The sequence below is a fragment of the Stegodyphus dumicola genome, chromosome 11 (genome assembly GCF_044657685.1).
Source record: "Stegodyphus dumicola isolate Sdum_Otavi_A_Nest chromosome 11, ASM4465768v1".
Classification (NCBI taxonomy): domain Eukaryota; kingdom Metazoa; phylum Arthropoda; class Arachnida; order Araneae; family Eresidae; genus Stegodyphus; species Stegodyphus dumicola.
In genome coordinates, this window is record NC_140778.1 from 56,528,478 (window position 1) to 56,554,123 (window position 25,646).

The following is a 25,646-nucleotide window of genomic DNA, read 5'->3' on the forward strand; positions in this document are numbered from 1 at the left end:
TTTCTTGTGGTAGAACAAAACGTACAAGTATTTGTGAGAGTATGCTTGCTACTGCAGTTCAAAAAATACTTTTAAATGAAATTAAGGAGGCGGAGTTTTTTTCGGTTGCGACTGAAATAAAACTTTTCTTTTCTTCTCCTGGAAACTTTTTTTCCTCTCCCGGATTTTGAGAGCCAAGAAGTGGCAATGCTAGTTAACAGTGGCCACATATAACTTCTCATTGTCAAGTGGATGCATGACTTGGCTGCCTGAAAACGGATGAAGACAGAGAAACAGCTTACTTTGACCGAGATGTTCGGCAGTCAATGACTTTCACCACTTGTAAGTATTGTACAGTACACTATATAACATGTACAGAAAAGTGTTGCTTTTTCATTTCAATTAATTAAAAACCACTTTTTTAAATAGTTTTTTCTCCCATTTTCAATATACATACATACTATGTATACTTTAATTAACTACTGTATGTACATACAGTAATTAATAAAAGTATACGTAGAACTACTGTATGTACATACAGTAATTAATTAAAGTATACGTAGACCCTTTCTTCGGAAAAAATCCAATTATGTGAATTTTTTATTATCCGAATGGGAGTCCCATCCCAATTGATTTGGATAATTGGCATTCTGCTGTATTTTGAAAGTTTGAGATATTTATTGCCATGATATACTGTAAAAGCTCCACTGTCTGGAAATATCGGAAAATGCTGAATTCTGGATATGTGAAAATTCCGGGTAGTTGAGCATATAAAAAATGGAATTTGTGTTAGAAAATTCAAATCAATGAGGAAAATTTAGCTCTAAAATTATAAAAACGACTTATTTGTTACCAACAATGAATATCATATGCCTATATTGAAAATTATATTGTTATGAATTTTAAATATATGTAAATACTTTTAATGAAATTATGTGTAAATTGTATGCCATGCATAATTAACTTGAAAGTCCTCAACAGTGTGAAGCGTTGCTGGGAAAATAAAGTTATAGTGATAAATACTTTTACTGTTGAGTTAAATGGCTGTCTTGCCATATTAGTGAGATGATGCCAAGCTGGCAGTGATCTTGGCAACTAATTTTTGTCTCTAAATTTGGTGTCTGTACTTATGTAACTGTAGTCCTGTACTTATGTAACTGGTCCAATCTCAATGTAACTGTTTCCCACCCTGTGTAGCTGTGTGCTTTCCAGCAATTGCAAGAAATCAAAAGGTGCTGGAAATATCTCAGTGGACAGGGGAAAACTGTATAAGCCTGGATCAGTTGAGTTTAATTCAGAAGTTACTTCAGAGTAGTGAGCAACCTTATGCATTTGAAGCTTTTTATATTATCTTATCTTTAATGATCTTAAAAGCATGAAATGATAGCTACTGATCTCTTCCATCATACTGAGAAGAACTGTACAAGTACTTTTGTTAAAACTTCCAGACTTTAACTCTTCTTTTGAAAAAATAAATTTCATGAAGCTATCATTGGATGTGGGTGCATTTAGTGCATTACAAAGCTGTACACATGTAACAGTATCAAATTTTGAAAAAGAATAATGCTTTTCAGTCATATAAACTCACAGACTTTGTTGTACTTTAGCATGAAAGTAAAATATGTTATCTGATTATGAAAGTTGAAGGAGACATTCCCAGTCATTTCAGCAGAAGCAGATAATTCTTTAATTTGTTAGATATTATTGAGACTTGAATTATGGATATTGCATGTAAAAAAACTAAAATTGTTTAGAATTTTTCACATTACATCTCCATTCTTTATCTGTTTTCAAAGTTGCATATCATGCCTTTTGTTAATGAATAGATGTTGTAACTCTAAAAATATCCCACTTCATTCAGTCTCAAATGTTAGTAATTTTTTTCAAAATGTGAAGAAAAAAAATAGAACTTAAGCCATCTTTACAAAATTTAAATCAGCTTATCAAGAATTTTACAATAAAAGCAAAACAGACTTACTATGATTGTATTGTGACATCATGCTTATTCATTATTGGAGTAAATCACACTTTTGCGATAGTGCATATGCAGTGACATGCTTATTTATTATTGGAGTAAATCACACTTTGGTGACAGTGCATATATGTTAACAGTATTATGGCTCTATTGTGGCATTACAAATCTCTCACTAAATTTTTCTGAGGGAAACATTTTTTGAAATATGCCAGTTATTTGAACTTTATGGTTAGTTGAATGCTGAATAGTCGAGCTTTTACTATATGTATGCAGAAATTCTTTCAGGCAGACTTTATTTATCATAAGTTGCATAAAATTTAAGTTCTCTTCTTCTCAGCTGTGATATGAAATATTTGCTCTTCAATAACTACTGTGCTTTAACTATACAAGATGATTAGAAACCTATATATACACTAAATTAGGGGACCTCGTTAGAAACAAATTACTGCTCATTTGGCTGTTATAATGAGTGCCACATGAAGAAGGATTTGAAACCCTGTTGACCCACAGTCTGTGTTACTTGGCCACAGGTAAGCTGATGTAAAAAAATTAATAAATAGAGATACAATCAGCAAACATTTGTCTTTGCAAAGGTTCCTGTGTGAAGCAAATACTTCCAGCAAGAAAAATATAGTTTTCCCTTCAGCTCATTTTGCAGTATAAAACTTGCTGAAAAATAAGAGTTATACCTCCTAGTTTAATTACTCCAACAAAACAACAACAACAAAAAAAAAAAAAAAAAAAAAAAAAAAAATGTAAAGTTTCAGATGTTAAATTAAGTCCAAAGTGGAATTTTTTTAACGTTTTGTGTGTTAGTTTTATTTATTAAATATCATGTTCTTTGCACTTAAACCATAAAATTCAAATCAATAGCAATGTCACAAAATAATTTTAAAATGAGCATATCTTTAGAATTTTCTGCAGTTGTGTGCAGTAAAATGCAATTCAGATTTCTATTGATTCACAGTTCTGCATGCTGGTGATAAAAAGCCCCCTATCCCCGTAGAGTGTTGCTATTGCTTGCTTTTAAATCTTTGAGTTTGTTACGTAAAAATTCATTAAAGTTTTACAAAATATGAAATCAATAATAAAACAAATTTCAAATTTGGTCTTCCACATGCCCATATTCGTAGGAAGATTGCGTCATTCAAAATTCGATGGCTCTAGTTACCGATGTTTTATCACAATGCGAGAACTATATATACATTTACGCAGATTTTTTTATTATTGAATAAGTTGCAGAGTCATTAGGGTTATTTTGAAACAGGAGACCTGAGAAACGTGCAATGCCGTCATTAAGACTTGAACCCAGACCTCTGGAATATGCACTGTGCTACCATTAAGCCACGAAGGCATGTTGGAAAGAGGGAGAAAATGTCTTATGTGCACCCCCTTTCAAAGGGCGACTGGGATTAAGGGACTCATTCGTCAAATAATAGTGGTGACGACTTATTGTTCACTACCTTTTAGTTCAGGCACTACCATAGAGTCCTGAGGGTTTTTGATGCTGGAATGTGAAAAATGAGGAATGCCTTCGCTGGGACTTGAACTTAGACCTTCTGAATACTTGCCAAATGTGCTACAATTACACAGTGAAAGCATGCTGGAAGGAGGGAGAAAATACCTTATAAGAACTGCAAATTTAATTTTACCAGCAGCCAACAGCACATCTGTTGTCCTACAATAGAAAGGATAAAAAAAAGGTAAAAACCTCACTGTCTTCTTATCAAAATTTAAAATAATGAAAAAATAAAAAGGAGGTTTCCATTTCAGGACATGGAAGTTAGTTTTTTTCTAGACAGATGGACATTAATATTTTCAATAAGAAAACATTCATCATTAGGTTATTTTGAATGTAGAAAAAATCTTTCTAGATAAAAGAAATGCATCTGGTTATTTCAATAAGAAGTAGTAAAGTATATTGACTCACTTTAAATTCTTTTTATTGGCAGTATTTTTCTTCAAAACCTGAACTTTTTTATAGCAGTTAAGGCTAAAACACATTTAGTCCTGGTTACAGATATATCTTTCCATAGAAAATTATTTGGTACATATTTCCCTGCAACAAAAAAGACTTAACATTGCACCTTTCAGAAAAATCTAAAATAGTTTCCAGCATTACTGCAGTGTTGTTAGAAAAGCAAAACCTTGGGTCCTATGAATGCAGTGTATCATTAGCTACTGGCTGCTATCCGAGTAGATTAAGCGGGTAGTTTTTTTATTTCCATCTTTAACATTATTGAAAACACATCTGTGTATCCCAAAAATATAGTCCTTTCTACTTATCTGCCCAATGGTAAAATTAATTCACCAGTGTCAAGTTAAACAGCCTATAAGATCACAAAAAGATGTGAGAACTGAGATATTCAGCACATAAATGCAGGTTTTGGCTTTTTAATTTGTATAGTAATTTTTTTCGTTAATGCTTACTCTGTGTAGTTGGGTTGACACATTTTTTTTCTTCTAAGGAATAGTAAAGGGACTGTGAAGTTTGCAGGCAGATGAAATTAAAAAGTTGCATTTCTTCAGAAATGTGGCAGTTTGCCTGATATTAGAGAATGCAAAAATTCACATTCTGTTAAGATGTATTTTGTAAACAATCGAATTTATCCTCTGATGCTGAAATTTGTTCAGGTCCCGATTGTTTTCAAGTGAAAAAACATCACTGAACACGGAAAATCAGCAGTGCGTGCATTGCGAAATTTGTTCAATGGTCTGATTTTTTCTTCGTGAAACCATATTACTATGCACCGGTGAGCAGCAGTGTGATTTCCATGCTGATTTCTGTGTAGTGCAAAATTTCTCCAGTTGTGGGCAATACAAATTTTTGTTGTTTTTTTAAGCAGATCATTGTGTATATAATAAAGGAACAGAATATATATATATATGTCTAATTGTTAGGGATGTTTCTTGCATTTTTAATTTTGTTAATTGGTTGTATTAGTAATGCTTAGTGTGCTGCTAATTTTAAAAATGGCAGTTGTTGTCTTTTGCATCTCAAGTTGGGGGAATCAGTTGGGTGGAATCAGAAAAATACCACAAATTTTAGCACATTCAAATCAAATTTAAATATTGTGTTAGTTTTTGTCATATAAAGATAAAAATCTCAACAGAACTAAGTAAACAGAGACTTCTGTGTAACTGAAAATTTGTCTCGGGTGTTTATATAGGGCTGCAGAATTAAAAAATTTTCTTGTTACTTAAAAAAAATTTTGTGTAATATTGTTTTCATTTTTCCAGTGTCAATCAAATGAAAATATTTTAAATAAGCTTTGCCTTAGTAGATAACGTTTGCCATATTACTCTTGTATTTTTCCACTTTTTCTCTAATTTTATTGAAATTTCTGCATTTAATTAGGAAGGATGCGGTTGCAGTAAGAACATAACAAATGAAACATATACATGGATAGATTATCAGTAACTCTCAGTTTTATTTATTAAAAAAAACTGCCTTTGAGTTAGGCTACATAGTAATATTGTATAGTCATATTTATTTATCTGAATCCTGACTCTTATCCACTCTCATTGTTGTCCTCTACTCTCTCTACATCTCAAATCATGTAATACTGCTGATATTGCTGTCTGTGTTGTCGCCTTCAGCTTTTAGGTCATCACCGTTCAGTCTGCCTTCCCACACGGAGTTATCTTCAGATTCGTAAGGACCATTATTTATCACCATTTTCTTGAAGGTCTTCTGTATTATTGCTTCATGAATAAGAGTCCAGTTACAAGCAAATCATTTATTAAAAAGAAATGAACCACTATGTACAGAAATTACTTTTAAAATTTAGAAGCACTTGCTTTCCTTGAAGAAATTGAAATTTGCATGGATACTTAAAAAATTTTTGGTACCTTGTGCTAAAATGCTTATGAGAGTCATTTGAAAAATGAGTTATATAGTTAAGGAGCTAATATAGTTAAGGAGACACAATTGCAGTATTAATGTAGAAACCTATCTTTTATTTTTGTTTATCTTGTGCATAAATGTATTAAGTTTATTATAATTTAAATTATAATAAACTAAGTGTACTTACAATGCTGAACTGTGCATTATAATTTATCAATGTATTATACTGTAAAAAGTTATTAGTTTAATTATTAACGAGAATTTTTATATAGCAAAAGAATTATGCATATAATTCATCTGAATAATTTGTCTTTTTCAGCATTCATCTAAAGGTGATACTTAACATACCCTAAACTGGCAAACTCTGAGCATGAGTTTAAACAAAGCCTGAAACTGAACTGAATGGATAAACTGATTCCCAGCCTGAGCTGGAACATGTGTACTTGGTGGCTCCATTAATGTAATCTGAACATGTGCGTTTGAATGTTTATTTGACCAGGAAAACAAAAAACTTGTTGATATGAAATATGATCAGCCAGAGACTTGAAAGTTATCAGGAGGTATTTTGTTGATATTGCATGCTGAGCAATATGGCACAAAATTCAACGGAGGATTTTAGATGTTTCAAAAGTGTACAGATATGCTATTTTATATGATAAAAAAACTAAAAAGTTCTCAAACTAAAAATAGTATTCTTGTTATTTGTAATTTGCTGGAGAGATCAAAAGCAAGTTTATGTAAATTTAGTTCATAATTGTCATTGATAGGTGTATGTCAAGATATCAGTTTACTAGGTCATAATTAATGCTATGTGATATATATATATATATATAAATATATATTTATGTAAGTATATGGAGAATGTTATTTGTATAAATACAGCAATAAGAATATGTGATATAATAATATGTGATATAAGAATATGTGAATAATATATAAACTACAGCAATAAGAATATGTGATATATAAATTTAAATATCCAATATAATTTGATTTTGAATTAAAATACTTACGTATATAAATCTAAAAAAAAAAAAAAAAAAAAAGAGAATATTCTTACATTTAATTAATTACAATTCGGGCAATATTTAAAATGGTATTCATTGCATTTATTATATATTCTTTTTCAGCTGTTATTCCTCTTGCTTATTCTAATTGTTTTTAATGTCTTTAGAAAATCATATGCTTAATTTCCACCCACATTAATCTATGATTTCACTAAATGCAGTTGAAATATATTTTTTCACACTTTGAAACTTAATAAATCTTAATTATAATTATTCAATGCTACAGGATTTCAATGCAAAATTCTAACTCATTGTGATAGCTAAGAAATTTGTTCAATGTGAAATTCATTGTGATATTTGGAAGAGTTCCAAATTAAAAAAAAAATAATTAAAAATATATGGATAATTTCTATGTGCATAATTTCTTGACTTTAATCATTGGTTTATTTAACCATTTGATCGTTATCAGTTTATTAGTAACCATTATAAGGTTTAACCATTCGATCACCTAATGAATGGGAAATGAGTTTATAACCGAAAAAAATATATATTTTTTAAATTTTTTTGAATATGAACCTATTGTTTTCAATGCTCTCTGCATTTGACCTCAATATTTTAAAGTTTTTTTTTTTTTTTTTTCTGTCTGTTAAAAAATAAAATTTTTCCTCTCTGATTAAGGGGATGCTAGACGCAGTTACACAGGAAAAGATTAGATGTGATAATATGTTTTGTTCAGAGTGAGTGCTTGAGTACTTATGCATTGATGTCATTGCAAATAAAAGGGATGAATTAATAACAATTTTCACTTGAATTTTTTATTTGCTTTTTTAATAAATGTTGTTGATTATTTTAAATCAGAAACAGGATTTTCCAGTTAAAATACAGAAGAAACATGAACAGAACATCCATCATGACCTCAAAGTGTGCTCATTTGAATTCATGTGGAATGGGTAACAACATGAGGCTAACATGGGTTGCAACATGAGGCTAACATGCATGTTTCTTGCTAACAAAATCAGCAGTTTTATGCTTCTTGTGTAATGTGAAATTAAAGGCTAAAAGTTCGAGCTAAAAATATTTTAATAGTTTCTTTTTTCTTTTTATCAAACACTGCATTTAACCACATCATTTTAAATTCTAGTTTTACATTAATTTATTAAAAAATGATACAGAGTAAAAAAGTGGTCAAACAAAATTTTTTTCCATATCGAATTTCTGGATTGAAAATTAGATATCTTCTAAATTGCATTATATAAAATACATATAACTTAATGCTTTGTCGAAATTTAAATGTTTCTAAAGCATAGCTGAAATGTCTACTAATAGGGACAAAATGTTTTCAGATATTACAGGGCAGTTTTCAAATTACAGAGCTGTTGGTGACTCATGGTGAGGTTTGAAAAGCATGAGATGACGCCAATCAGAGCAGGCTGTTGTTCCTAAGTTACTGAAGAAATATTTTGAAAAATAGAGAAAATTAATTTTCTTCTGTGAAAAAATTCTTGTCTTTTGAATCTAGAAATATTTCATGAAAGAATTTTTATAAACATAATGTATAGAAATGAAGTAAACAGTTTCTATTTCCCTTATAAAACTGGTATTTTTGTTTAAAAAATATTTGTCATAATAACTTCCATTGATTTAAGAATACCAGGATTTTGATATTAGATTAGAATTAGTGCATTCAATCAATTTTAAATGAGGTCTATTAAATATTAATGAGAGTTATTCTAATCTTAAAAGAATTTCTAGAATGATGAATCTGTGTGGAATTAATGTATTCTTCTCGTGTTGCGGCAAGCATGTTAGTTCGACTAACTGCAAATTGAACTGATTGGACATTTTTTTATTCATAGTTGAGGAAAAAAACAAACTTAACTTATGCAGCATAAACTAAACTACATCAGACAAAAAAAAAAAAAAAAAAAAAAAAAAAAGGCCCTTGAGAGGAAAAGGAAGAGAAGTAGAAAATATCTTTATATGTTATAGCGTCCATTAATAATTTAAAATTGATGTTTCTGCATATTTCAAGAATTTGTTTGGGTTTTAGAAACATCCTGTTGGGTATACATTCCAATTGTTTCTGCAAGAAGTGATATTTCTGATTTATTTGCACTATTATCATAATTTATTAAAGAATCATTTGAAATCATTTTAACCTGAAATTAACAGCAGATAATTATCTAAAAAAATGGTAATATCTTGCATTTTTTTTAAATAAAAGTTTTAAATAGATTCTTTTCGCAACCAACAACCTTATATCAACAAGAAAATAAATATTAATAAAATAAAACATATTTATGGGAATTCAATGATTTCAGTTTATGCGCGTTTCATATTTATGAATCTCTAAGAAATTGCCTTGAATTAAGCTGAATTACAGAAGTATACATATATAAATTTTTGGATATATCTTTCCACATGTTCAATTGTGTAAATATTTTACTTACGTTCATCGCTATACTGCCCAGAAATTTGTAAGTTTATGCAAAAACATTTTAACAACAGAAGAGTTTATCTTGATCAAATGCACAAATTATATTCGTAACAGTTCACGAAACTTAAAAATGAATAATAATTAATACATAAAGAAAAGCATTGCTTTATTTAACACCTTTACAATTCATAAAAATAGTAACAACTGATTTCTTACTTTTCATGAAAATTATGAAACGAATTATCTAAAACGTTCAAATTGTACAGTTTAAATCCTAGCATATATCAATGTATGTTACGGAACGAAGATGCCAGCTATAAACAGAAACATTAAAATATATTTAACATATTTTGATTATTATTAAGTCCCTTTTTTGTGTCTATGGATGTGTCAAAAACCGGGGGGTACCTCCTCTGATTAGGAATGTAACGTAAAATAAACAAAATTAACATAAATTTGGAATATATAGATACCCTAGCATAATTTTGTAAATGAGCTTATAAAAGAGATTTAGTGTGTAACTTCTATAATATATCATATAATTTTGAGCATCACTAGGAAGACAAGGCATGCTAATATAAGGAAAACCTTACCGGTAAATACCTATACAAACTGTTTTTTTTATTTTGTGATCTCCGGTCGTTGTTTGAAGGATAATTTAGTATGACTGGTTTCTGAGTCGTTGAAGCTGTTTCAGCACTTTGTATTGCAGCAATCAAGAACCTGTAAATAAGTTCGTCCTTGGTTTCGATATCAGATCTATGAAATCCACTGTTGTAAGGTATAACAGCCAACAGTAATCGGGGTAGAAACTTCACTGCGCGAAAATTGTCTTTTGCGCGCAAAAGACAATCCTAAAAAGGAAAAAAGTATATTTACTCCAGGAGATATGACTTTATTGCAAAAATTTACGTTTTTTTCCGGAGCGCTACAAAAGTGCGACCGCCTGTGTCGGTGATCGCAGCGCCCTCCCTAAACTACATCATAGCCACATGGTTATCAGTATATATATCAGGTTACAGTTAGGAAAACCCACAAAATCACAGTTACATATAAAAATTTAGAAGACACACAAATAATACAAAAGAAATCTGAAAATTACCACACTTGGTCTAAAAATATGAATATATACTATTACAGTTATTTAGCAGTGAACAAACAATTATTCCATTTTTCTTTCTTAATTTAAATTAATTTTCATCAATTCCTTATCTATCACCGGGCCACTGAAATACAACTTCCAAATCCAATATATTGACTGGTGCAACCATCTAGTGGCATTTGGCCAAGTTAATATTTATGTGCCAACAAGCACATCTGGTAAGTTAACGGTAGGCACGTTGAACCCGTTAATGGAAAGTCGTACATTTCACTCTTGATAGGGCATTTTCAGTTTCTATAGAAGAACCACAAAATTTGTTTCAATTTCCGAGATTCTCCGAAAATTAAAATGTAAAGAATATTGTGCCTCTTTTAGGCATTCGAAGCAGTATCATGCTGACACATTTTAATCTAATGAATTTTGAAAATTACAGCAAACATAAATACTTCGTTGTACCCATTTTTACTTGTTTGTACGAAGTAAAGGAAGTACTGTAATCAAGAAAAACTTCGGGTATGATACTTCAACGAAAATATCTATTTTGACCTCTATCGAATGCAATTTAACGATGTTTTTGCTTAACATTACGTGAGGACAGGATAAAGGACTAAATTATAAAACATTTAAAATTGTTCAGAAGAGATTTTGTCGTGTCCTCTGTATGTACGGACGTCTGTATGAATTTAAGATGATACAATATATATATATATATATATATACCTACTGTGTTACTCTATGAGCTCAATTTTTTATTCTTATATGTTGGTAAATTGCGCAATTTATATTTTAAAAATAATTGAATTATTTTGTTCTTATCTTTCGATTAACGTTTATATGCCTTTAGTTAATCTGCATGGAATAGTTGTAGAATTATCAACAATTTAAAAGTTGTTTAATTGCTGCTAAGCCTAATTTTTCTTACCATTGGAGCCATATTTTTTAAAATTTCAACCTTAGCAGAACCAAGGAGGTTAGAAAAGAAGGAGGGAGGTTTCGCAGTTTCCTCCACACTTCTTCCTTCCGAAGAAGCGGCGTCCGTTTTTGTAACTTCAAAACATTGCGATACGGCAGTGAAACATACTTGTTTCTAAGGTGTTCCGTGCATGTATTTTCCAGTAAAAATATGTTAAATTTATAATGACATGCTTTGCTATTGCTAGTTTTTTGTTTTAAAGTTACAAAGATGATATCCGTAATTTACTACGTACAGAAAATTATTAAGAAATAAGTTGAAATCTAAATGCATGTGCGTAACATTAAAGCCTTTAAAATTGATTTTTCTGCATATTTCAAGAATTTGTTTGGGTTTTAGAAACATCCTGTTGGGTATACATTCCAATTGTTTCTGCAAGAAGTGATATTTCTGATTTATTTGCACTATTATCATAATTTATTAAAGAATCATTTGAAATCATTTTAACCTGAAATTAACAGCAGATAATTATCTAAAAAAATGGTAATATCTTGCATTTTTTTTAAATAAAAGTTTTAAATAGATTCTTTTCGCAACCAACAACCTTATATCAACAAGAAAATAAATATTAATAAAATAAAACATATTTATGGGAATTCAATGATTTCAGTTTATGCGCATTTCATATTTATGAATCTCTAAGAAATTGCCTTGAATTAAGCTGAATTACAGAAGTATACATATATAAATTTTTGGATATATCTTTCCACATGTTCAATTGTGTAAATATTTTACTTACGTTCATCGCTATACTGCCCAGAAATTTGTAAGTTTATGCAAAAACATTTTAACAACAGAAGAGTTTATCTTGATCAAATGCACAAATTATATTCGTAACAGTTCACAAAACTTAAAAATGAATAATAATTAACACATAAAGAAAGGCATTGCTTTATTTAACACCTTTACAATTCATAAAAATAGTAACAACTGATTTCTTACTTTTCATGAAAATTATAAAACGAATTATCTAAAACGTTCAAATTGTACAGTTTAAATCCTAGCATATATCAATGTATGTTACGGAACGAAGATGCCGGCTATAAACAGAAACATTAAAATATATTTAACATATTTTGATTATTATTAAGTCCCTTTTTTCACATCTGGAAAGAAAACAACATGACGTGATATTTTTTAACATAGTTATCAAATTACATAAAAAAAAGAAAGTCAATACTTACGAGTGAAAAGTAATCCCAGGAATCGTTTTCGAAAATCTATTTGTGCATCCATATGCAACATAAGCTGACATGCTTCGAAAAAGAAAAGGGGGAAAAAATGTTACAATTACAGACTTACATGTCTACAACAAGTCACAGCGATAATAGTAACATGGCCGCCAAGCTTCACCGTTTGAGTTCCCTCAGGAAATCACAATCTTGCACAGATCCATTGTATATTTCCTGAACATAGGTGTTATATTCTGCAAGAAGTCCTAACTTCTTGTCGACCAAAAAGTGCATTAGCATTATATAGTAAACAAACTGAAAATGACTGAGAATGCATTTCTGTAAGAAAAGATGCTTAAAAGATGATTGCACTTCATGGTTACTTAAGTTTGCCATTGAAAAGCCCAGCGTATTGCTCAATTCCTAGACGAAAAAGAAAAATGGAAAATAATCACCGCGAATGTTATATGTCATAAATGTTACATTTTATTTTTATGTTACCTTGACAGTGTAACTTATGAGTTGACAAAAATATCGCGCTAGAATAAATTCTACTCAGTTTTATTTTTGCCGTCAAACAAATGTTGCTTACTTATAATTAGTAAAGAAACAGCCTTGTATTTGCCGTGGATTTAAACAAAATCAATTTCGAGGGCATCAGGTCCCTCTTCATGAGGAGCAAAGAAATTTGCAAGACTGGAAAGAATCGGACGGCAACGTCCTATTTATACCCTACTAGTGGAAGTACTCGATGCCAGTAAAGTTAGATTGAGAGTAATGCATCTAACAACAGAGAGAACGATATAGCTGTAATCCTTCTCTAATTATTGATATTTGATGTAAGAAAATCGGATTAGGGTGTTTTCTTCTGTTATGAGGTATTTTTATTAAAAGAAGACAATTCACTTAATGCATTTTTATTGTAAAGCTGTGCCATATACAATATTTCGAGTTTCACCACCAGGAGAGAAATGTACAAATTCTTTCCGGTTCCTACTCTTGAACATGCTACGTGCAATCGACCACGTGAAAAGCATGGAGTTCCCAGATGAATACCAGCAACTTTAAGGCACTGACCTTGAGCTTTATTGATAGACACTGCAAAAGCAAGACGCACTGGAAACTGAAGATGCTTGAATTCAAACGGCAGATCATAAAGAACCTTGGAAATTCGTTGTATGAAAATGTCTTCTACTTTCGCGCAGCCTGTTAAGATACCTGCTTCAATCACATGGAGTATTAGACTAAGCCATGTACCATTAGAAAGTCTTGGTGCATCTAAATTTCTTAGAAGTATTATCGGAGAACCAACCTCGAGTACCAGACTGTGTACTGAGTTCCAAGAGGTTCTAGCGAGTTGAGAAATTCGGTAAGATATTGTACTGCTTGGTCAATGTCCACAACCATATCGAGTGAGTTGTATGATACATCTACTCCAGGTAACTGTCGTAACTACAAGTAACTGTAAGTTAATCATATCCACGCTTTCATTTTTCGGAGCAAGGATAGCACGTTCACATAGCCATTTGTGGTCATTGAAATAGCTTCGAATATCTCGAAATAGACTGTTTTTGAGAGTGCATCCACTATATTAGAAAAAATATTTGGTATTGTAAAAAGTCCATTAGTCAGATCAGCAACTATTTTTCCGTCTCTAAGACTAAGTAGTTGTTGAGCAAATTGGTCTGTTCTAGTTAAAGACCCTAATTCAATTCCATCTTTGCCTTCAACCTTTAAAGAAATTATGTTTTAGTTCTGGTTTCATCAACAGATGGCGCCAGTAGCTGATTTCCTGTCCAGGCTTTCTTATCTTTCCTAATCATTATATCTTATTTCGTTCATTTGCGCTTTTGCAGCTGAGGATGATGGTTCGGTAAAACCATCGAAACTAGTCCAGCGAAAATTTGAATATATAACGCTGATTTTTGTTGTTTGACTTCTAAATTAATATTTGTTCGGGGTATTGTTGTATCTTAATTATCAAGTATTCATATTTTATTAGATAAATATACCTTACATTAATATATTTAGATGAAATAAAGTAATGAAACATTGCAAAATAAATCTTATGCGGACTTCAGATTCTTCAAAGGACAGATTTAGTCTCTTTTCATTCTAAAAGTAACGCTGATGAACTATGAAAAAGATGCTAAAACGACCACGTCTAAAAGCGGCCATATCACGACCTTTCAGTGACGTCGACAAATTGCCAAGATGCAACGGCAAATATTTTGCGTTGTAAAGACGTCTTAAAAGTTACCATTACCACTTTGCAACCTCTTGGACCAGTTTGCAACGTCGTGTGGTACTTGGGTGCAGTGGCGCTGCGATGAGGAAGTGGGTTCTATATAAGCCAGCTCATAGATGATGATTCAGAAAACGTGACGATCACATTCCGACTGAAGAAGGATTTTAGTAAACGAATAATGTCAGGTAGACGTGGAAGAAGATATTTCTAACAGTTAAGCGAGTTTGAGAGGGATCTGATCATCGGCATGAAAACCGCCGGCTTGCTCCTTCGTCTTTGTTCCTCAGGTCGATTGTTTGGAGTGACGCGTCAGAACATATTGGGAGGTGGTACCCACATGCGAAGAATCTTTAGCAACCAGAAAGACGACGAGGCGAGAGGATCGTGTGGCAAGCGTTCATGTGACCACAGAGTTAATTTGCATACAATTAGGCTTAGGGGTGGCAGATGTTCCACAAACCATTTCCAAACGCCTTGCGGAAGCTAATCTGTAATGGAAGCACATTTTTCGTGTACTGCATTTAACACCGAAACATCGGCGATTCTCTACAATGGTGCCAAGCCAAAACTACGTGCAATGCCACAGTTTGGCAAAACATGGTGTTTAGTGAAGAATCCGGCTTCGTTTTGGAGGCAGACGATAACCGCGTACGGTTGTGGAGGCGCCCTCTTGAATCGCAGAATTCCAACGACGCTGTTCAGCGGCAAACTGGCCGCAGAGCATGCATAACGGTTTGAGGGGCAGAGCTTACGTCATGTGCTACTTGGGATACTGTCGCAAGGTACATGAATCATGTTTTTCACGAATATCTGAAATAGAAGGAGATCTTGTTGACTATCTGGTAGTTCTGTACTAATAACGCTGTCTATTTCATCTGGTTTCATTTTGTCTGTCAACTATATCAATATACGAGTATGAGGTATACCTTTCTTTTGCCATTCAATACAATACATCCCATCTTACTGGTCCGAATACACGGCTTTTGGTGATAATATTCATCAATTTTATGGGCTTTAGCCTGAATATTCTTGCCAGCAGTTCATGACGATTGGACGGATTTTGATCATCTAATAATTCTTGAAATTTTTCTCATGTTGAATTGCAGGTGAATGTCACAAATAAATCATGTCTTCCGCAGTTTCTCACGTATGTCTTAACATCTTGTGTATACTTCTGTATGTGGCGAGGACTTCCAGCGAATGTAGATGGCAGTATTACTAACCGACCGAGGCTATCAGCGTTGCCATGATTAGCTATTCCGACTCTTAAATGAATGTATTCGTCTACTCTAAGTTTCTTTAAGTCTTATAAACCGTAACAGCTCACTTTCAATTTTGGGGTACATATTAAGGATAAATTGATGGGAAATTTGACGACATCTTAAGATATGATTTATGGAACGTTCGGGGAGGAATTTAGAGCGTTGAAATTCGGCGCTTAAAGTCATCCCACACATGCTCAATCGGATTTAATTCGGGTGAGTAAAGTGACCAATCCGTTCGTGTGACACATATCTTCTATTTGCAAGCATTCTGACACCACATATGCTCTGTGAGGCCGAGCATTGCCATCCCTTAGCAAAAACTCTAGCCAACAGCACCCTAAGTAACCTAACTTGGTGTTCCAATACCTCGTCCACATATCTCTGAAAAACCTCCCAAAAACATCTTTGAAAATATGCAGGTCTGTGCGGTCATTTATTATGATTTATCCCCAAACCATTTAACGGCGGTGGAGGAAACGAGACATTTCACGGACAAGATGAGAAGTTGCATGTTGTCTCATCTCTCCAGATCCAAATACGTCTAGAATCGCTATTTTTGGAACAAGGTAAGCAATTTTGTTTTAAATTGATAAATTAGTTGAAGTGTGAATAACACTAAATAATAATAATAACTCGTCAGCAAAAAATACTTGGATCCAGTCGTTGTGACTGCAATGACGAAGCCACGAGTTTAAACGGGAACCTGCACAAGCTGGAGTGAGTGGGACACGAACCATTGGTTTTCTCGTATACTGTCAACCACGTTCAGCTTTCGTGCAGCAACTGAACGGCTAATTCGAGTTCCTGTGGCGGCCTGAAGTTTTAAAACCAAATCGCTTAGTCGATTCGCGGTTTCTTCGAGTCGACAAGGATAGAAAACGGTCTTCTGAAACATTTGTTGCTCTTGGTCGCCCTTGACCAGGCTGTCAATCAACTGATCCAACGTTTAAAAAGTGGCTAGAAACTCTTGATATGAGGCTCTGAGAGATATTAAAATCTTGCGCGACCTCAATTTGTGTTTATCTCCCTCGATTTCATCAACTGTTCACCACTTTTAACCTTCACTAAAATAATGCCTTTGAGCCATAACTCCTGAATACTAATTTTTCTCAGAAACCGCACTCAGTTTTAAAAAAGATTACGGACCGGAGTTCCAACATGCATCCATTGCGCAGCACATTGTCAATCACCGAATTATCGTATTTCCGACGCTAGCGTATGCGCGACTGTCAATCACCGAATTTTCGTATTTCCGATGCTAGCGTATGCGCGAAATTGCAGTTTGGTGTCGAATTGTATTTAATTAAATTATTACAGCACTGGGCATTAGTTGCAACATTAACTTAGTAAGCATAATTTTTCTCATTAACTTACAGTTTTGATGACCAGTGTATATAATACTGTTGCCTGCGTACGGGTTCGTTGCGAAATGAATGCTGTTGCGCCTAATGAAAAATGAAGAAAATTTATTATTATCACAACAGATATGATTAAATGTCCTCAAATAATCGTGCAGTATCCCAATATATCACACTAGTTATCTTCTAACTACTCAAACGTTCAAGAGAACTTAATTCAAAACAGCTAAAGAAAGCTAATCCGCGAATTCGCTACAGTCCACAAGAGCAGTTTTCTAAGCAAAGTCTTAAAACAACAACAAACTAACTAATCAACGAATTGAGAGGTTTTCCTCCTATTTATAAGATTTTAAATCGCGCGCGAGAATTTTCTGGAACTTTCTCGAAATCAAAAAGAGATATTTATTTATTAAATGTTAAATGCACGCGCTCTTGTATTTTTAACGTTCCGGCTTAGCTTTCCGTGTCCGTGAATATTCGTCACGCGCTGCACTGCACGGGGAATAAAACAATTTAATTTATAATTCTACCAACATTAGCTATTTCAATGTCAAATTCGTAACAATACTGTATTTCCTCGTTTATTTACTTCCTTATTCTCCCCATCTGCAGTTTGATATAATCGTACACTGCCGTCCAAAAGTTAAGGAACAGCATGTTTTTTGTGTCTAATTTGAAAATGAAGCAACATAGAAAACAGAAATTTAGTGGACATGTTCACTAAACAGTTCCTTAATGAATGCGACATAGAATGTTTCTAGAGTTCAACACAAACATGAATTACAACAAAATACTGCGCTCTTGGCAGAGGAATCCAGTCTAGGAGAAACAGTATATCACAGTTTTTGGAGGGAAAAATTGAGTGGTAACATTACAAAAATGGGTTCTAATAAGGAATGTGTCCACCCCAAGCTGCAATACATTGGCGGCAGCGACGTTCCATGCTGTCAATTAAGTTTTCGGTCAGTGAAATGAGAAGCAACGACCGGACACGGAGTAATCCTTGTTCAAGCGCATTTATCGACCTTGGAGGAGGACTTAAGGCAGACACCTGTCTCCCAAGATAGTCCAAAGATGCTCTATCCGATTCAGATCTGGGTATTGAGCCCTCGATACTGTGACCCCCAAGGTATTCTTCAGCAACCCGAGCTCGGTGAACTCGCGCATTGTCGCCCGTCAGAAAAACAATCCAGGACCAATAGGAGCGACATATGGGCGGACATATTGATCAAGGATCTCGTCTCGATATCTCACACCGGTCAAAGTTCCTCCATGGAACAAATGCAGGTCAGTGTGACCACCAAGAGAGATTCCAGCCCATACCGCTATTCCACCACCTCTGAAACTTTGTCTTTTCACAGTGTGGGGTTTGTCGTATCTGGTGCGTTTTCCCTCCAGATCAACTGACGACCTGTGTCACTGTCCAGTGTGAACCTGGACTCGTCTGTGAAGAGAAAAGACGCCCATTGTTGACTGGTTCACGAGACGTGTTCTCTTGCCCAACATAAACGGTCACCTCCTGCAGTACGTAACTCTGCCTGGAACATGTCTTCTTGACACAGAATCCTCGGATTCAAACTGATTCCATAGTCGGTGGCTAGTTCCCATAGTTCCACGAGAGACATTGAGACTCCTAGCAGCACCAGCTTGTGACATCCCCATTTCCGTTCATCCGATCTCCCGCCACCTGAAAGAATCGGGCAAGCGACTTCTCCTGGACATTGATAGACTCTCCTGGATATTATCAACGAAGCTGCTAATAACAATTGAAGATCAACACTCGTGGACAAATCTTACAATTTTTGAATTTTTTAACCAAATTAAAGTTAATTTATAGAAATTGAAGTATGAATTTCTATATATATTATATAAATTAAAGTATTAATTTATATAAAATAAAACTGGTAGCGATTATTGTTTCATATATTTTCTTAAGCAAGAGAGAGGAAGGAGTTAGTAGAAGCAGGCCGCTTGCCTTAGCAGTTTTTACTCGGTTGCTGGTTGCCTTCCAGGCCAGAGGTTTAATCCTCTGGATAATTTTAAACGTATTGTAGTGTTAACAGTGCTCTGTACTACATACGGCTCCCTGTTAATATATGGCCAATCTTCCACGTAGGCCCTTGTTTATTATTCCAAAGTTAAGTTAGAGTTTAGTTAATATTTTTATATTCTTACGTTCAGACCACAAGTGGTTGGTCTCTGTATTCCGAAGTCCGGAAATCTTTGTAAAGAGAGAAAAATATAGGGTTTCGTATACCCTTCCTGTGTGTCTTGTCTACTTCCCACATTTATTGAACATAGCTTTAGTAAGCTCCCTGTTCCGAGTCAGGTTCTTGAATGTTCCCCAAGCAAGTAAGGCGGAACATTGAACCTGATAATATATTATATAAATTAATTTTGTATGTAAATTAAAGTATTAATTTCTATAAAATAAAGGTGGTAGCAATTATTTTTGAATATATTTTCTTAAATTTCGTTACCATCATGCATATAAACTGTGAATTTTAATGTTACTGACATTTTTGTAATAGTGAGCTTTGAAAAATTTGGTGTACCTTTACTTTTGGAGGGCAGTGTATATAGTTTATTTATAAATACTTTTGGTTTTATAAGCACAGTAAGGAAACAACAAATGGAAAGTTTTTATGGATAAACTGCTGTTTGCACCATGCTACGGGGGGGGAGTAAGTCGAAAATTATGTGGGAAAATACGTCTATGTTTCTTCTACAATAATATAAAATGTTGTTTTGAGGCAGTCATGTTTTGTTTACTTATACACTGTATTAGACAGACGGAAATGTTTCCTTTAAAAATAAAATCAAAGTTACCAGTTATTACGTGTAGATATTTTATTTTAGTTAACAGTTTTAATAAATAATACATTAAAAATCTTCTTGCTGTCTCAGGTTACAAAATTCACAAAATATTGAGTTGAAAACTTAACAGCATGCATTAGAAACGAATCATAACTTCATATTCTCTTGCTGTTGATTTCCTTAAGTTGATGCAGACTTTGCATGTCTGTAAAAAGGAAATAATGGAAAAAGGAAAGTGAATAAATAATACAAATTTCACTCTAACAAAAGCAAAGACAGATACATAGTGCATCTAGATAGTTATTGGACTGATTTTTTTCAACATTTACCAACAAACTTGATTAATAACAACTTTTATTACTGTAACATCTTATTATTATTATTTACGGGTTCTTGACTAAGGAACTACACGGAAGGGAGGGATGCCTTCTTGTAAGTCTTTCTAGGGGAAACTAGCTCGTATTAATATTGTTACGTTATTTTCTTCCTTTACGTTCGTACGGGGCTCGTAGATTTGGAGTGAATAACGACGACACTTGATGAAGTATCGAAACACACTTTATTTACCAATATCAATCAAGACAGCTCCAAAACACTTTTACAGTCAGCGAAGATCTGCTATAAACAGGCTGGAACAATCAGCGACACAGCCTTCAAACTGTCCGGCAATAACGGTGGAGACGGCTTCACTGCGAAGCACCAGAATACAGATTCCGACTCTGCTTGGTCGTTCTTGGAACTCCACGTACTCTCGAGACTCTCCACGCTACGACTCGCGATGCACAAGTGTATAGCTCTCGACTCAGCCCAGTCTAAGACGAAACTCGACGAAGCACTAATTCGCGATGCACTAAAAGACTCTCTGGATGCACTCGACGACGAACTCGACGCTAGAGTTCGAGACACTGGCTCAATGACTGACTATCAGCTCGCTAGACGAGGCACACACACTAACTGGCTGCGGAATAGCTTTTGGCTTGTGTTCGAGAACATTCTGGGCTAAACCGGTAAGAATTCGTTCCAGAAGGTTCTCCATCCGTCCATGGTATATCGCCAATTTTGTCGCCTAATGGGCGATTTTTCGCCAAATGTGACAACCCCGCTTTCCCTTGCCATGTTATGGCAACCCTAAAACTAGTTTGCGGGGAAACCATGTCATTGCGCCTATACATTTCGTAACAATATGTTACACATGAAGTATCGAAACCAATGAGGGAAAACACGAGAACGCCCATGTAACCAGCCCGTTCACGGGATTCGAACCTCTGACAGAACTACCAGTGTTCATGCACTTTACCGCTCTGTCGTTGGTGGGTCTTTTATAACATCTTAACTTGTTTTTTTCTAACCGCCGAACCGAGATAGTGGTTAATGACACTGACTACCGTACCGAATGCTTTTTTGGGTTGGAATCTCCAAGAAATGTTACATTTGTAAATGTAAGTGTTTGCGCGGCATAGGGGAACTCTAAATATGCGGCGAGCCGAAAGTCCTCTCGAAATGTTGGTGGTAAGTGAAGAGATTCGGTATACTCTCAGACCCGTCTCCTCGCAATGTTCCCTTTCAGAACTGGTGACGGAAATTAGCTAAAGTTGAACTTTCTCCTATATTGGGCTCAAGGTTCTTGCCAACGACAGGCGCATTTGAACCCTTGTTTCAGTGAATGTTGAGGGCTTGTGCTGACTGTTGTCATACAAGTGAAAATGATAATAACAACTTGCCGTATCCAAAATGCTGTTTGCTTTCGTACAAAATTGTTTATGCATTTATTAGTTTGCTTTGAATCAGTAAACATGTGTTGTCATGCAAAGGTAAACTTAGCGAAGATTACCAAAATATATGCTGCAAATTAGAAATAACAGTAATTGTAGTATCCGAGACGCTAAATTAAGCATATGTTGTTCCAGAATGAATGTGTTCCAGAATGAATGCAATGCTTTTCACCGATACCGATCATTTCGTGTCGGAACATGGGGGAAGTATTGATGAGGAAATCATGGTTGGCTGGCGTTTGTAATCTCGAAGGCATTATTCACGCAATGGCTTTTCGGTCGTAATTTCACTCAGTGGCTTTGCGGTCGTAAGAGGTCTAAGCCGAGCCTTTTTTCTAGACAGTCAGACTATGCTACGTCACAGAAAATAGTCTGAGAATTTTGCTTAGAATTTCTAATTTTTCTGTTTTAGCTATAGGAACCTACCACAGCGAAGCAAACAGGAACTCCTATTCGGTCCACGGTTTCGTTGACGCAACTGCACGTTTACCTGCATGTCCGACTTTCACTTTCCCTGTTTAATTACGGCTTATACCTTGTCACACAGGTGTGAACGACCATAAATCTTTCGTTTGAATGAATCTTGAAGTCAACTTCAAGCTTTCATTCGATGGAAAGCTTTATGGTTTAAGGCGGGAGCTGGGATTTAAGTTCTGTACTTTGGAGGCTCACCAAAGGCCCAAGGTACAGAACCTATTTGGGGGTTTTAGTTCTGTACCTTCGGTGCCCCTTATTTGGGGCTCACCATAGGGATAAGTGATAAGTAATAAATGGCGGATTACGTGGTCACTCTCCCTTTAGCATAGTACAGCACCGCACCCACCATTATCTAGAGAACATGATTAACATATGTAACTAGTATTACAAATAAAGTATGGTACAATGTATATACCAGGAGTAATTACATCTAGAAGAATAGGTATAAACTTATGTAAATATTTACAGATTGTTGTGAGTCCATACTACCTTCGCAAGGGATGCTATACCAGAGAGACATATTCATACGCATACTAAAAATGCGTGCACATATTATGTGACATGTAAGATAAAATATTACACTAGTTCAATAGAGAAATGCGGATGTAATACATAGAGCAAAGCGCAGTAATGGAATATATAGTCATGCGTATAAACATGCGATATAGTCAACTGCTAATAAATAATTTGGAAATTACTATATGGTGCGACTACTATATAAGAAGATATTGCAATGTTACAGTTGAAAAATTAATACAACGTTTACATATTTATGTGGTGGTTCTATTATGGCATGAAACGATGTACATAGCAGGAGTAATGACATCTCGGGGGTTGGGGCAAGATATAAACAATATAACATATTCAGATTGTTATGCGATCAGCCGACATTCGTAATAGTTATGTTATACCAGAGGTACGGATATATGTTGGACAGTTTGCATGACCTATATGACATTTGAAGAGTACGGCTAAAGGATGCAATATAGTTACCATAAAAGTACAGGTTACAATATTACGTACAGACTGATTATAACAACGTTGTTCATGTGAACTACAACATAAAATACAATAAATACATATCTGGATCAACATGTTACTGATATTCTAGAGTAAATACATTCAAGGGTATAGTGTATGTAATGGCATTCAAGATACTATATACAAGATACAATAACACGCCAAAAAATATTAATTTAGAAATCATATTTTCAAATTTTCACAGGACTAATTTCGATGGTTTTATCGAACCATCATTCTCAGCTGCAAAAGCGCAAATCTGTGAAAATTTGAAAATACACGGGTTGTCATAAATTAAGGAAAAATCATGAAAATCACGATTACTGAAAAATTTACATGTAGAATTTTATGAAACACACGCACAATATACAACACATAGTAAGATATCAACTAACTTAAAAAGAATTACCAGACAATTATGGTAGTATAGAAATTAGCACATGAATAAAATGAACAAATCGAAGATGTCAGTTTGCTATAGTAAAAATACCTTCAATATGGAATATAATTGCCTCTGGAAGCAATACAGCACATTCAGCGATGTGTGATGCTTTCAATTATGCGGTCTACCAGTTCCATAGGAAGTGGCAAATGGTTGTTCGCCTCGCATACAAGACCACCTTCGTGAAGCCTTCTACCCACAGTTGGCGTTGACGTGGCTGCAGCAAGGGAGAATCTAAGAAGAGTCGGAGTAGCGGTTCTATTCCTGCGTGCACATAATGTCAAATATCGGTCATCGGCGCTCGTCGTTGACCATCCTTCGCTTAACCTCCTAGATGCCGAATGTGTGGTTTGAAATCGCCTTCAAAGTCTACGAACCATAGAAGGACTCACATTTAGCCATCTGGTTACTTCTATTTGACTATCCTGCCTTTAGTCTCCCAATGGCTTTCTATCGTAGTTCAGCTGGCAAGTGATGCCTGGAGGTCATTGTTACGAATTGGCTATCTCAGATTTCTGATGTCACTATCATATATTTGTTTATGCAACACACAATGTATATATTGTATAGTGAAATATGTGGGCTTGCTCTCAAACATGGACTTTTATGCTCCTTGCAGATAACGTATTTCGAGTGCAGCGCCACTAATTTGCATATTAGAATTTTACTCAGCTACTCTTACTTGGCAACATATTCAAATTTTACACGGTTTGGCTTATTGTTGAGGGAGTTATCGCTATTTTTGTGATTTTTCCTTAATTTATGATAACCAGTGTATAACGCTGATTTTTGTTGTTTGACTTTTAAATTACTACATACAGGTTATACAACACAGTATAATTACCATACGAACTACGAGTTAGAAGATTACTGAAAGATAAATTGTTACATTTCAACAGTATAAACAGTACATTTCAGTAGTAAGCGTGTATTTCAGTAGTAAAGCGCTCGAAATATCTTCTGGAGTGAGTACAAATCAATGCTAAAGACTGCTAAACATACCTATATAAAGACTATGTCATACGAGCTCCTACATATAAAATAGCGACAGTACTCGTCACAACGTTACCGGTAGATTAATCATACAGTGTTATTCTATCAAGGTGTGTTACATACTATATGCAGTATGGGTAGACAAAGTGCTAGAATCATTACATAAGATACTATTGTCATTTCAAATGAAAATACATTTGGGAAGAAGGATAAGAAATTCTTGCCAATACTATGTAAGACTAGGAGAATAAAGATAAGGCGCTATATACAATATATACACTGGGTGTTGCATAAACAAATATTGTTACAGTAGTAGAGTATTGGTATTTTACATAATATTGTAGCGAAAATTGCTCTTTTCGACCGAGCTCCTCATAGCTTAGGGAAGAAGACGCAGGACTCGAAACCCATGCAAAATGCCTGATAATTGGTTTTTAGGTAAATTTCCTTCTTGTTAATGTTATCTTATTTATGTAAATTTCCTTCTTATTCTTCCAGAATATTTCGTGTCTGGAATGTTCCAGTATGTGCACCAACTGTATATAAGTAGTTCTTCATTCAGTTCGAGTTAATAAAAAGGCTTGAGTTTAGACTTGAATACTTGCCTGTTCATTTGTAGAATCCCTTCATCTACGCGACAATATGATAAATACTCACCATAGGGAAAGAGATTAAAGCTGCAAATCACTGACAGGTTTCGTGATATCAGTCCTGACCAAGACGGAACAAATCTCACTTCTGAAGATCTGGCTGACTAGTTTG

At 34.2% G+C, this 25,646-nt stretch overlaps 2 protein-coding genes across 9 annotated transcripts in view; one reads left to right on the top strand and one right to left on the bottom strand.

Annotated features, from left to right (window-relative positions):
* The window catches only part of LOC146994017 (uncharacterized), a 30,420-nt gene extending 23,206 nt beyond the window's left edge, over positions 1-7,214 (top strand). For both annotated transcript variants that reach the window (XM_085826725.1, XM_085826724.1), the window contains one exon: positions 6,121-7,214. The gene's annotated coding sequence lies outside the window, so the exon portion shown is untranslated. The remainder of the gene's footprint in view (positions 1-6,120) is intronic.
* Positions 7,215-20,195: 12,981 nt separating this feature from the next.
* The window catches only part of LOC118191531 (uncharacterized), a 187,992-nt gene continuing 182,541 nt past the window's right edge, over positions 20,196-25,646 (bottom strand). For all 7 annotated transcript variants that reach the window (XR_015043964.1, XM_085826729.1, XM_085826726.1 and 4 more), the window contains one exon: positions 20,196-20,385. Coding sequence is in view for 6 of the 7 variants with exons in the window: in XM_085826729.1 (XP_085682855.1) it covers positions 20,361-20,385 (25 nt within the window). In the remaining variant the exon portion in view is untranslated. The remainder of the gene's footprint in view (positions 20,386-25,646) is intronic.